This window comes from Salvelinus fontinalis, chromosome 6 (assembly GCF_029448725.1).
Source record: "Salvelinus fontinalis isolate EN_2023a chromosome 6, ASM2944872v1, whole genome shotgun sequence".
NCBI lineage: Eukaryota > Metazoa > Chordata > Actinopteri > Salmoniformes > Salmonidae > Salvelinus > Salvelinus fontinalis.
This window is the reverse complement of record NC_074670.1, coordinates 50,536,531-50,550,964: the sequence shown is the minus strand read 5'-3', so window position 1 is coordinate 50,550,964 and position 14,434 is coordinate 50,536,531. Positions and strand designations below refer to the sequence as shown.

The window sequence follows — 14,434 nt, the reverse complement described above, 5'->3', positions numbered from 1 at the left end:
GCTCTGGCCCAACCCATCGTTTTCAGGGACCAATCAGAACGTTCAGAATGTGTTTGCGTTCCAAAAGACGTTGGAGAAGAGTGGGCGTGGCGTTTTGCTGGAGCGACATGGATGGGTAGCCTGACAAGGATATTTCACCTTTTCTCATTAGATTGCCTCTAAATTACAGTCACAAATTGCATCTTCTGTCATATGCTGTGCCGCATTACTTGTGAAGCTGCATAGTAGACATTGTTGACGTCAGCTGTACAAGAGATGCAGTGTGTCCAGTAGTATATCCACTATATACCCCCCATGAACTATTTAGAAACTGCCTATGCATACTACATGTGGCCTTTCCAAGCTCGCTGATACACTCGAGCCATAGAAACATTAACTATTACACAACCAGTCAAGGATATCCATCTTCAACCTGACACTAACCAGTACCTGACAGTAACCCTATACGCCATGGCTGTGTGTGAATGGCCCAGCCCAGTACAGCCCATGTCTGTGTGTTCGTCAGTCACACTCATGAAATATTGACCAGAGATCTGCGGAGCTCATTACCCCTCCACTCGCTGACTCCCCGGCAGACACATCGATGTAAAAACGGACACTCTCTCCCTCTCACGACACGGTCTCCCCCCTCTCTCTCTCACTCTCCCTACACAACTCCCCTCTCTCTCCTTATACGGCATCTCTCTGCGTGTATGAAATCCTATTCATATTTACTAATACTGTGTATTATTCACAAGGAGACTGAATCAAGTGATCGGTTGCATAAACTAGTCGACCACAGAGCATTATATATGACTATTTACGACTTTTACTTTAAAGTTATATAATGCCTGATAGTGGAGTTTAAACTCAATCTTCAGTGTGGCTTCAATCATCCCACTATATCATTGTATATTTATGTTACATGCAGCGTAGAGTCCTTTCAACATTGTGGAATGAGGAGTGAGTCCGTGCTGCCTACCACCACAGCTTGGTGTACACCACAGGAGGCTGGTGAGGGGAGGACAGCTCATACCATGTGTTTGACGTATTCGATGCCATGCCACTCCAGCCATTACCACGAGCCCGTCCTCCCCAATGTAGGTGCCACCAGCCTCCTGTAGTGTAAACAGTATATGACCCCCTGCTGCCTCACCTGGTGACGGGAGAAGGGCATGGAGAGGTAAAGTGACTGCCTACTGCTGTGCTAGCCTGGATGACACAGTGGACAGAAGGGGTCCAGACCCACCTCAGAACGACTGACTGACTTGAACCAAACAGCTGAGTCTGATACCTTTCTTACCACTGTAATGTTGTTTTACATATGACCACTGGGAGGCAGTATTTCTGTCTGCTATTTCATCATTCTTATGGGACAAGTGATGAATGATAACCACTGTGTGACAGGTTGAATGAGGCCTCATTGGGACCTGTTATTCTAATCTCTCTCTCTCTCCCCCCACCCCCCTTCCCACAGAAGTGTCAGTCTCTATGAGTATGAAGGAGGTGGACGGCTACATTGAGAAGCAGGTGGCCTACCTGTCAGGTGGGGGCTCTTTACTTAGTCTTGTCCCACTACTGAGGGTTCATAACCTCTGACCTGTGTTTACATTGGTTGTATGGATTCAGGGGGCGTCTTCGAGCTGTAAAAGTAGTAGTGGCATGTTGAAACTGACACAGCTGTGCTCAGTTAATCCAACGCGTCGACTATTTGAATGCGACGTCCGCAAAGAACGTATTATCATTGTTTAATACATTGCTGAGTGTGATTGTTCATATGAAAATCATTTTTCTTTGCAGGGGGGCGTGGTGAGGACTCGAGCGTGATCGTAACCCTCCCAGAATACTCTGCTTTCAGCGACATTCCGGAGGAATCTTTAGCCAAAGTCTTAACATACCTCACCCTCATACCTCGGTGGGTGAACCACCATAGTACACTCCCTCCTAATATTCATCTCTGTAGCCCTCCCACTCTTTTCTCACAACTCTCCCTTTCTCTGCAGTGCAGTGTGAGCCTGCTTTAGTCCAGAGTTAGCATTCTTTGCACAGATGGCACTAGATGCTCCCTAGCCCTCATCTATTTCGATGCCCTAGTGATGTCCTCTGTGCCAGCCCAGAGCAGGTATACCCTAGGGAGGAGGGATCATATCATTGGATGAGTACAGGTCACAAGAGTCGATGAATGTCCCTGTAAACATATCTAATGTATTCACTCTGCAGTCCTTCTTTCTGTACCAAAAAATATAATTTGTTATCAAATGAACCTTTCGGTACTATACCTGTACATTTTACCAGTATAAGAATACATTTGTTCAGTGAAAGGTACATGTGAAATGTACATGTGTTCAAATACTTTTGGTGCTTGTGTTTGCAGAGCAAGACAGCCAGGTGTAAAATTCATCATCATTTTAGACAGAAGACTGGATACATGGACCTCTATCAAAACAGCACTTGCCAGAATTGCGGTGAGCCAGTTATTAAGTCATGGCATTTTTTCCCCCGCGTGCATACATGCGCATGTGGAAATGAAATCAAACGTTATTGGTCGCATACACAGTTTAGCAGATGTTATAGTAGGGTGCTGCGAAATGCCTATGTTACTAGCTCTTAATAATGCAGTAACACGTCAAACAAGTACACTAAATAAGAATATATTATTTTTAAACAGAAGAAATCAAGAAAGGTCAGAACGAAACCAAATCTACTGTGGAAGTATGGTAACGATAATAGTTTAGGCCCTATCCTACTAAAGAACGGATGATTTGCTTCTGTGGAAGAAAAAAAAAACAACTTTCAGAATATCAGTACTATCAGACGATGTCAGAGTGGGGAGTTGTCCATGGTGCTGAATTATCCCCACTCAGTTCCTGCTGTTTTGGGATGGTCTCTTGTGCGGTTTTGTTCATTAAAATACTTGATCGTGCCAATATCTGTCAAATACTGCAGTTGTTTTGTCACCGTTTATTATTGCGCATACATAATTTTCTAATAAATTGTTCTGTATTCACTGTATGAAAATAAAGTCCCGTCGTGAGGGAATCGAAATGCATGAGCCAGCACTCCGATACTTTGATATTAACCTGATGACGCTATATTTGGCGGAAAATGAGAGAGAGCGAGAAGGCTAGAGGAAGGGAGAGCTTGCAGACAGCAAACGTTGATGCAGCGGAGTAGAAGGGCCAAGTAACTTGGCACCAATTTGTTAGCGACGGGACGGGCGAGGTTTTAGCGTTATCGCATAAATGGCTGTTAACACGATGGCTGAGAGTTACCAGCGCCGAGGATTGCACAGGACACGGAAGAGCCCGGTAACGCGCTTATTACATAGTTTGATTACGTGCTAAAATAGTTGTGCTCGAGTTTGGGTGTGCAGAGTGAATGCGGCATCGCTCACTGACAGCAGCTTGCTAAGCGTAGCACTGCAGTGCAGAGCCTGATTTGAGTTTAGTCATAACATTGATGCAATGAGACCGAGAAAGATAACTTGCTTATATGACTGCAACCTGGCAGCGATATTTTTTTAGCATGTTGAGCTTGAAGGGCAGAGTTTGCGGTAGCCTGAAGCTAGATGTAGATAGCGGGGACAAATGAATGTCAAAGAGCTCTATAAGCGAATGCGTCGGTCTTTTTGGAATAATCAATTTCCCACTGTTTTATGTCGATCTTCTGTGCTGCACATGTTCACGCTTTAACAGCTGGCAACTTCAATTGAACCAAACCCATTTGTTAGTTAGCAGTCCTTCACCACCGCAGTAGTGTGATAAAAATGGTTGTGAGCATTATTTTTCAAATGTAGGTAATCAGATTGTCATCCTTAGCCTACTGCTTTACTTGTGATCTGACTCTGAAAATCACCTCATCCCTAAATAAAATACAGACTACCTACTATCTGCTCTTGTTTAGTGAATCCATTTGATATTGACTGCAACACACCTGTGATAGGCACCAGCTAGCAGGATATGTCTGGCTTTCCTTATCTGACTGACAGTGGGTGAGCCTGATGCTTTGTCCGACTGCGGATGATTGCATTAGTGCAGTCAATATTTCCTGTCAGTGACAGATGCTGGCTAGTGCCTATCCCTCTATGCATCCAGAAGTGTGAACAGACTCTGGCCTCGTGTTGGGTAAAGACATGGTCCAGGAATTGTCAAAGGTCAGAGCTCACTGTCCAACCCCGGGGGTGTGATTGTGTCCCTCCCCGTCTCCAGGCCTCCTTCCCTGGGAACCTCCACCTGGTGCTGGTGCTGAGACCCACCAGCTTCTTCCAGCGCACCGTCACAGACCTGGGCTTCCGTTTCAGCCAGGAGGACTTCATGCTCAAGATGCCAGTAAGGCAGATCAGAGGCCAAATCCAACACTTCACCACACGGCATCGGCATCTCATGTTTGAAGACGCGGGCCAAGTACTACACACAGTCGATTATGTGCAGCTTATTCTAGCTCTCCTTTATTAGGTGGTGATGCTGAGCTCTGTGACAGACCTACTGAGATACATTGATGAGAACCAACTGACCTCTGAGTTTGGTGGAACCCTGGACTACTCCCATAGTGACTGGATCGTCCTGAGAACAGTACATACTTTACACTTACATAGCATCAACCATGCAGCCACTCAGAACCCCCAACACGTATATTGCAACATATATGATGCAGAGAGACACATTCAAAATTGGCCTGTATGTTTGCACAATTCTGAGTGATGACATCAGAGTATACATTTAGAAACACTGTGATGACTTCCCTGTGTTGTGTGTGTGCTCTCTGGCTCCCCTCCAGGCCATAGAGAGCTTTGCGGTGACAGTTAAGGACATAGCTCAAATGCTTCAGGCGTTTGGCACAGAGCTGGCTGAGACCAAACTGCCAGATGAGGGCACCGCCATCATGCGCCTCCTCTCAACCCACACTGACAAGTACAGGAAACTCAAGGTATACTGCAACCCTTTTAGGTAGATAGAGGACTCATCTTTGTATCTGTGCCGTTATAGCATTTGTGGGCAGTGCCATTGAAGTAATAGATTTTCCTCTTCTTCATTGGCTGATTTGCTCCCAACTCATCGTAATCCCTACCCAGTTGACTACCTTAAAATGGAGGATGCCCTCAATGGCAATGTCCATGCTAAAATGGGTTATATCTATGATGAGTCCTCTATCACTATGTTTTACACTAGACTCTATCATAAAATGTTACAATTCTATATCAGTGGCAGACTAACTGACAGCCAGTCTACATGTTCACCCTGATATGTTATAACCATTTTGTCTGTCTTGATCGTTGTCTGTCTTGTACAGGAGGCGATACGGTCAGTATCAAAGGAGGGTCGTCACCTGCTGGCTAGCCTGGAGGCCTCGGGGAGAGAGGAGGATTCACTTTGGGATGTCAGGCTGGACTGGGAGACTGTGCAGAGGTGTGTGTGTGTGTAACCTCAGAGAGATAATCACGCTACGGTCTGCCTAAAGAGTGGCCACGGGGCTCCTGAGTGGCGCAGCGGTCTGAGGCACTGCATCTCAGTGCTAGAGGCGTCACTACAGACCTTGGTTCAAACACGGGCCTTATCACAACTGGCTGTGATCGGGAGTCCCACAATTGGCACAGCATCGTCCGGGTTAGGGGAGGGTTTGGCTGGGGTAGGCCATCATTGTAAAATAAGAATTTGTTCTTAACTGACTTGCCTAGTTAAATAAAGGTAATTCTTTGATTATAACCTCTGTCTCTGGTCTTCAGGCTACTAGCCCAGCTGAGGGGCATGGAGTCAGCCTTTGACGGCTTCTTTGAGAAGCATCATCTAAAACTGCAACAGTACTTACAGCTGCTCAGATACGAACATCGCTTCAAGGAGGTGAGACTGATCAATTGCATAATTGATGATTCATTGTCGAGAGGCAACTCTGAGAACAGGGAGGACACGGGGCGTACAGTTCAATTTGAGGTCGGATGGGACGTTTTGAAGTTGGGAGGGGTATATGTCTCTAACTAATGTCTCTCTTGTCGTCAGATGGAGTTGTCTCTGGAGCGTCTGGCGTCCCAGGAGAGAGAGATGTCATCGTCAGGGGAGACGCTGACTCAGACAGAGCAGACACTCAGAGACCTGGACAGCCTGGAGGCTCACGCACAGGTCAGTGTTTACTAGGGGACACTTCCCTCATCAGATCAACGGACCAGGGCTACACATACTGTGTACTGTGCTTGGCAGAGATTGTCTTCTCTGGGACTCGTGCTTTTGGTAATAGCATTGGTTGTGTAGCTCGGATTGAAGTGTATTTGCTGTTGTGATGCTGTGTGTATTGTAGGCATCCTGTATGCCATGTCTTGTTGTATGTAACTGACTGTGGTTTCCTGGTTGTGTTGCTAGGAGGAGATGGGACATGCCCAGATCATCATCCTCCATGGGCACCAGCTGGCAGCCAGTCACCACTATGCCATGGCCCTGATCGTGCAGCGCGGCAACGAGCTACGTCACCACTGTGACACGCTCAGTAATGCTCTGAGGGTGAAACGCACACACCTCTCCCAGGCCCACCGGCTGCTGCTACGCCTCGGCCAGGTAGAGGACACACACACTGTTTACACTATTGCACACAGATGAGTACAAATCTAACATCATACACAAACAACCACGCTGATACTCTGTGAAGTGCTATCGTATATCCGAATATGACTGGTCGGTGTGACATCGTTGTCTCGTCCCCTCCATAGGCCCAGAGTTGGTGTGGCGACGGGGCCTACCTGTTGGCCCAGCAGCTGGTGGGTAAGTTCCAGTCGAAGGAGGGTGCCCAGGCAGCTCTGAAGGACATAGAGAGATTCCTGGAGGGGGCTCCGTCTCTCCTCGGCTCAGGACCTGACCTCCTGGCCGTGGAGTTTGAGTCTGTCCTCACCCCAGAGATACAGGTCCAACACCAAGCCAGTGTCTCTCACTGACAAACAGCCTTGTGGTTTAAAGAGTAACCCCCTCTGTAATGCTTCTCATGACCCATCTGTGTCTAATCCATTCTCTATGTTTTCTATCACCCCGTAATATATTTCATATTACAGGACTTATACAAGCATTCCTTTCTGGTCTTGGCACCTTCAGGCAACCTTCAAGACTGCACAAAGGCTATAAACACCTGTTTAACTAACACTCCATACAGGTTTTGGGTCGATATAAATGTCCTACGCTCCTCTTCCATCCTCCACAGGTCCAGATAGGGAAGGCGTTTGAGAAGCACACGGTGGTGCAGGAGATGATCCACAACAGGCAGGTCTGTCTGAGGAAGCTGGCTGATAAACACGTCCGTCCCATCCAACTAGTGGCCCCCAGGGCGGAGAGCCCGCCCCGCTCCAAGTCCCCACTCTTTTCCCCCAAACATGGTAAGAGGAGGCAGTGGAATATATATACACACACACGCACACACACATTCAATCACACTTGATACAGTACATTAGCATTTGTCACAGTAGATTAAAGAACATCAGACTACAGTTGACTGTTTGGGGTTATAGAGGCTTACAGCACACTTCAATTATCCATCTCCGCTAGGCCTCCACCCAGGGCTCTGCTGTTTCCCAGGCCGTGTATATACAGCCCTCCCCTGGCCTCTGGCCTGACAGCCGTCCCTCTCCCGTGGGTACTGGGTGTCGTCTGTGTCCTCAGCCTAGGGCTTCACACACCTTCCTCCAGGCCACAAAGCAGTAATCAAAACAGCAAACCACAGGCTCCAGTAATGAGGACGCCCAGGGTCTTTGTGCTCGACCTCAGTTAGAGGTCCACCTTAACCAATGAGCTAGCTGTTAGGGCCCAGCACTATAATCAGTCCTGAGGGGATACTCTGTTAGCCGTGATGCTAGCTGGGTACTGTATGGTAATAATGTATATGAACCATGTACGGCAAAGACCCTTTCATCTCCTACTCGCCTCCAGGCAGGGCTGAACAAAGCTAGCCATACCCCACCCAATTAATAATGAGGTGCGACGTGTGGGTGTGTTTCTCACACACAGAAGGAAGCCCCTTTTTAAGAGGGGAGATGAAGATAAATGTGTTGGCTCTGATTTAGTGTGACAATGCGCACGTGCACACACACGCGCTGATCTTAGGGTATGCGAGGAGCGCATGATCAAACGAATACAGTCAGTCAGTTACACCAGACAGTGCTTTGGGTGATGTGTTCTTAGAGGATATAGTAGTGTTGGAGTTCCACTGCAAGCTGCTTATTGCCAATGATTAACTAGCCGTCCATCAGAAGAGAAGTGTCAAGTGTAAACCCTGGACCAACAGTCATCCCAGGGTCAGAGACCGGACATCCTGGTCCCACAGGACCTTTCAAACCTACTGTCATCGTCAAATCGCCGCAAGCATCTACTCATTGTAATGATGGCTCTATCGGGTGACGTTAGTGTTAGCTTACTGTGCCGTTTACCACGTCATGGCTTCATCAAAGCATATGTGGAGACATATGCTATACTTAGCCTTGTTAACATGTTGTCCAGACAGGTCTTGTGTTTCATCAAACGCATAGAAACCTACAGTGTCATCGAGTTCAGCTGAGAGGTCGTGTGTTGCAGGTGTCGACAGTTTGAAGTTCTCCTTCGATCTGTCACTCCCTGGGAAGAGGACGTCCCGGAAAAGCCCCGCCTCCAGAAAGGTGAGATGGTCGAAGAAGGACGTGAGAGATGAAAGTCGAGTGTGCGCAGAACAGTTCACACACGTCACTGTGGCTGTGATGATGACATGTGCGATAGGAATTTTATGGCAACTGAACATGCTTGAGGTGGATTCCCTCCATGTAGGGGCGGCAGGTAGCCTAGTGGTTAGAACATTGGGCAACTAACCGAAAGGTTGCTAGATCGAATCCCCGAGCTGGCAAGGTAAAAATCTGTCGTTCTACCCCTGAACAAGCCACTGTTCCTAGGCCGTCATTGTAAATAAGAATTTGTTCTTAACTGACTTGCCTAGTTAAATAAAGGTTAAAATAAAATGTAAATCCTGGTTGTCTGTGTGTCCTGGCCATCTCAGATCGAGGTGATGCATGACTACCAGGAGAATAGGAGCTCCCTGCGCTCCAGCCTGGAGGGAGAGGACAGCCCAGACCTTCTCAAACGGTCCGTCTTCTCATCCTCTACATATTCCTGATGTGGTCTTCCTGATTCCTTATGTTCAGACAGAATACTAACGAGGCCCTGTGTCTCCACAGTCACGTGATGAGGGAGCTGATTGAGACAGAGAGGGTCTATGTGGAGGAGCTGCTGTCAGTGCTGCTGGTGAGAACACAGCAGCGTTTTCCCCAGCTATTACTGGATTACTACAGTGAGTTTTGTATACTGATTATGTGTGTATTGTGTAGGGTTACAGGGGAGAGATGGAGAACCCGGCCCTCGCGGGGCTCTTGCCCCCCATCCTGCGCAGTAAGAGGAACGTCCTGTTTGGCAACATGCCTGAAATCTACAACTTCCACAGCAGGCAAGGAAACATCAGTTGGCAAGGGCAAACATGCATGCTTACACACGCATATATACACTGCTCAAAAAAATAAAGGGAACACTAAAATAACACATCCTAGATCTGAATGAATGAAATATTCTTATTAAATAATTTTTTCTTTACATACCGTAATTTCCGGACTATAAGCCGCTACTTTTCCCCACGCTTTGAACCTCGCGGCTTATACAATGACGCGGCTAATTTATGGATTTTTCCCGCTTTCACAAATTCATGCCGCCAAAAAACTGAGCACCGTCACATAATGTGACGTAAATCGAGCGCGCTCAAACTTCCCATCATTCTGATTGCGGTAGTCATTTTGTCACCCTCATCATGGCAAAGACACGGAGAAATGCATATGATGCAGCTTTCAAGTTGAAGGCGATCGATCTGGCTGTTGGAAAAGGAAATAGAGCTGCTGCACGGGAGCTTGGCCTTAATGAGTCGATGATAAGACGTTGGAAACAGCAGCATGAGCAACTGACTCAGTGCAGAAAGACAACAAAAGCTTTCAGAGGGAAGAAAAGCAGATGGCCCGAACTAGAAAATGAGCTTGAAGACTGGGTCAACACACAGAGAGCAGACGGCCGAGGTGTTTCAACTGTGCAGATCCGACTGAAAGCCAAAACAATCGCCACCGCAATGAAGTTTGAGGATTTTAGAGGTGGACCATCGTGGTGTCTAAGATTTATGAGACGTAAAGGCCTGTCCATCAGGGTACGGACGAGTCTGTGTCAGCAGCTCCCTCCCGACTACGAGGAAAAAGTTTCAAACTTCCGTAAATTCACTGATGCAAAGATAGCGGAGCATTCCATCGGCCCGCACGACATCATAAATATGGACGAGGTTCCTCTGACGTTTGACCTGCCTCTCATTCGGACTGTCAACAAGAAAGGCGAATCATCCATCACGCTGAAAACAACTGGGCATGAAAATACGCACTTCACCTGTGTTCTGAGCTGCACGGCATCCGGAGAAAAGCTTCCACCGATGTTGATTTTCAAACGCATGACGATGCCAAAAGATAAATTCCCGAGAGGAATTGTTGTGAAAGTCAACAAGAAAGGATGGATGACGGAAAGCCTAATGCATGAATGGCATACGGAGTGTTACGGCAAGCGACCGGGAGGATTCTTTCACAAGAACAAGGCATTGCTCGTGTTGGACAGCATGAGGGCCCACAACAGATTCTGTGAAAGAAGCCATCAAGAGGACAAACTCAATTCCAGCTGTGATTCCTGGGGGCACAACAAAGTATTTGCAGCCACTCGACATCAGTGTGAATCGTGCATTTAAGGTGGCGCTCCGTGTTCAGTGGGAGGCTTGGATGACAAGTGGGGAGAAATACTTCACTAAAACGGGCCGCATGCGAAGAGCAACTTATGGTCAAGTCTGCCAGTGGGTCCTGACAGCGTGGAGCATTGTCAAAAGATCCACTATCATCAACGGGTTTCGAAAGGCTGGACTGCTGCGTATTGAAGAGGGCAGCATGAGCTCAGCGGGGAATTTGCCTCCGGATGAAAGTGACGAGAGCAACAATGAAAACGATCCAACATCGGATGAAGCAATTCTGAGGCTATTCAACTCCGACACCGAAGGAGATGACTTCAGTGGTTTCAGTGCACAGGAGGAGGAAGATAGTGACCAATGACTTTCTTGGTAGGCTACTGTTTACTGCTATTTGTTTTATTTTTGTTACAAGCCGTGTTTCGTTAAAGCCTATTTATTTTTGTTACAAGCCGTGTTTCGTTTAAAAGCCTATTTATTTTTGTTACAAGCCGTGTTTCATTTAAAAGCCTATTTATTTTTGTTACAAGCAGTGTTTCGTTAAAGCCTATTTATTTTTGTTACAAGCCGTGTTTCGTTTAAAGGCTGTGTAAAGTTCATTTGTTTCAATGTACCGGTAGGCACCTGCGGCTTATAGAAATGTGAGGCTTATTTATGTACAAAATACATATTTTTTTTAAATTCAGTGGGTGCGGCTTATATTCAGGTGCGCTTAATAGTCCAGCAATTACGGTAGTTGAATGTGCTGACAACAAAATCACACAAAAATGATCAATGGAAATCAAATTTATCAACCCATGGAAGTCTGGATTTGGAGTCACACTCAAAATTAAAGTGGAAAACCACACTACAGGCTGATCCAACTTTGATGTAATGTCCTTAAAACAAGTCAAAATGAGGCTCAGTAGTGTGTGTGGCCTCCACGTGCCTGTATGACCTCCCTACAACGCCTGGGCATGCTCCTGAGGAGGTGACGGATGGTCTCCTGAGGGATCTCCTCCCAGACCTGGACTAAAGCATCCGCCAACTCCTGGACAGTCTGTGGTGCAACGTGGCGTTGGTGGATGGAGCGAGACATGATGTCCCAGATGTGCTCAATTGGATTCAGGTCTGGGGAACGGGCGGGCCAGTCCATAGCATCAATGCCTTCCTCTTGCAGGAACTGCTGACACACTCCAGCCACATGAGGTCTAGCATTGTCTTGCATTAGGAGGAACCCAGGGCCAACCGCACCAGCATATGGTCTCACAAGGGGTCTGAGGATCTCATCTCGGTACCTAATGGCAGTCAGGCTACCTCTGGCGAGCACATGGAGGGCTGTGCGGCCCCCCCAAAGAAATGCCACCCCACACCATGACTGACCCACCGCCAAACCAGTCATGCTGGAGGATGTTGCAGGCAGCAGAACGTTCTCCACGGCGTCTCCAGACTCTGTCACGTCTGTCACATGTGCGTGTGAACCTCCTTTCATCTGTGAAGAGCACAGGGCGCCAGTGGCGAATTTGCCAATCTTGGTGTTCTCTGGCAAATGCCGAACGTCCTGCACGGTGTTGGGCTGTAAGCACAACCCCCACCTTTTGGAAGTCGGGCCCTCATACCACCCTCATGGAGTCTGTTTCTGACCGTTTGAGCAGACACATGCACATTTGTGGCATGCTGGAGGTCATTTTGCAGGGCCCTGGCAGTGCTCCTCCTTGCACAAAGGCAGAGGTAGCGGTCCCGCTGCTGGGTTGTTGCCCTCCTACGGCCTCCTCCACGTCTCCTGATGTACTGGCCTGTCTCCTGGTACCACCTCCATGCCCTGGACACTACGCTGACAGACACAGCAAACCTTCTTGCCACAGCTCGCATTGATGTGCCATCCTGGATGAGCTGCACTACCTGAGCCACTTGTGTGGGTTGTAGACTTCGTCTCATGCTACCACTAGAGTGAAAGCACCGCCAGCATTCAAAAGTGACCAAAACATCAGCCAGGAAGCATAGGAACTGAGAAGTGGTCTGTGGTCACCACCTGCAGAACCACTCCTTTATTAGGGGTGTCTTGCTAATTGCCTATAATTTCCACCTTTTGTCTATTCCATTTGCACAACAGCATGTGGAATTTATTGTCAATCAGTGTTGCTTCCTAAGTGGACAGTTTGATTTCACAGAAGTGTGATTGACTTGGAGTTACATTGTGTTGTTTAAGTGTTCCCTTTATTTTTTTGAGAAGTGTGTGTGTGTATATATATATATATATATATATATATATATATATATATATATACAGAGCATTTGGAAAGTATTCAGACCCCTTGACTTTACTACATTTTGTTTACATTACAGCCTTATTCTAAAATGGATTCAATTGTTTTTCTTCCTCATCAATCTACAAATACTCCATAATGACAAAGCAAAAACAGGGTTTTAGATTTTTTTTGCTAATTTATTAAAAATAAAAAACTGGGCCTCCCGAGTGGTGCAGCAGTCTAAGGCACTGCATCACAGTACTAGAGACGTCACTACAGACCCGGGTTTGATCCCAGGCTGTTTCGCAGCTGGCCGCGACCGGGAGACCCATGAGGCGAGGCACAATTGGCCCAACGTCGTCCGGGTTAGAGGAGGGTTTGGCCGGCCGGGATGTCCTTGTCCCATTGCGCTCTAGTGACTCCTTGTGGCGGGCCAGATGCATGCACGCTGACTTTGGTCGCCAGCTGTACGGTGTTTCCTCTGACGCATTGGTGTGGCTGGCTTCAGTGTTAAGCGAGCAGTGTGTCAAAAATCAGTGCTGCTTGGCGGGTCGTGTTTCATAGGACACGTGGCTCTCGACCTTCGCCTTCTCCCGAGTCTGCACAGGAGTTGCAGCAATGGGACAAGACTGTAACTACCAATTGGATATCGCAAAATTGGGAAGAAATAGGGGTAAAAAATCCCCTCCCCCAAAAAAAGGCCATGCTTCACCTTTGGGATGGTGACAGGTTTCCTCCAGAAATTATGCTTGGCATTCAGGCCAAAGAGTTCAATCTTGGTTTCATCAGACCAGAGAATCTCGTTTCTCGTGGTCTAGAGTCTTTTTTAAGTGCCTTTTGGCAAACTTCAAGTGGGCTATCATGTACCTTTTACTGAGGAGTGGCTTCTGTAATGGCCACTCTACCATAAAGGCCTGATTGGTGGAGTGCTGCAGAGATTGTTGTCCTTCTGGAAGGTTCTACCATCTCCACAGAGGAACACTGGAGCTCTGTCAGAATGACCATTGGGTTCTTGGTCACCTCCCTGACCAAGTCAATTCTCCCCCGATCGCTCAGTTTGCTCAGGGGGCCAACTCTAGGAACAGTCTTGGTGGTTTCACACTTCTTCCATTTAAGAGTCATGGATCCAATCAAATTGTAGAAACATCTTAAGGATGATCAATGGAAACAGGATGCACCTGAGCTCAAGGGTGTGAATACTTATATAAATAAGGTAATTCTGTTTTTTATTTTTAATACATTTGCTGACATTTCTAAAAACCTGTTTTCACTTTGTCATTATGGGGTGTTGTGTGTAGATTGAGGATTAAAAAATGATTTTTTTTTAAATCAATGTTTTTTTTTAGAATAGAGCTGTAACGTAACAAAATGTGGAAAAAGTCAAGGGGTCTGAATCCTTTCTGAAGGCACTCTGTATGTATGTATGTATGTATGTGTGTATGTATGTGTGTGTGTATATATATATATATCTCCTGTAGTTTAGG

At 47.0% G+C, this 14,434-nt stretch overlaps 1 protein-coding gene across 1 annotated transcript in view; it reads left to right on the top strand.

Moving 5' to 3' along the window:
- Window positions 1-14,434, top strand: part of LOC129858030 (proto-oncogene DBL-like) — a 29,891-nt gene that overhangs the window by 5,822 nt on the left and 9,635 nt on the right. The window contains 16 exon segments of the mRNA XM_055926902.1: window positions 1,457-1,525; window positions 1,780-1,894; window positions 2,354-2,444; window positions 4,188-4,307; window positions 4,434-4,550; window positions 4,756-4,905; window positions 5,269-5,384; window positions 5,702-5,816; window positions 5,973-6,092; window positions 6,330-6,521; window positions 6,674-6,865; window positions 7,156-7,327; window positions 8,520-8,599; window positions 8,971-9,056; window positions 9,149-9,215; window positions 9,299-9,414. Coding sequence (XP_055782877.1) covers window positions 1,457-1,525; window positions 1,780-1,894; window positions 2,354-2,444; window positions 4,188-4,307; window positions 4,434-4,550; window positions 4,756-4,905; window positions 5,269-5,384; window positions 5,702-5,816; window positions 5,973-6,092; window positions 6,330-6,521; window positions 6,674-6,865; window positions 7,156-7,327; window positions 8,520-8,599; window positions 8,971-9,056; window positions 9,149-9,215; window positions 9,299-9,414 — 1,918 coding nt within the window.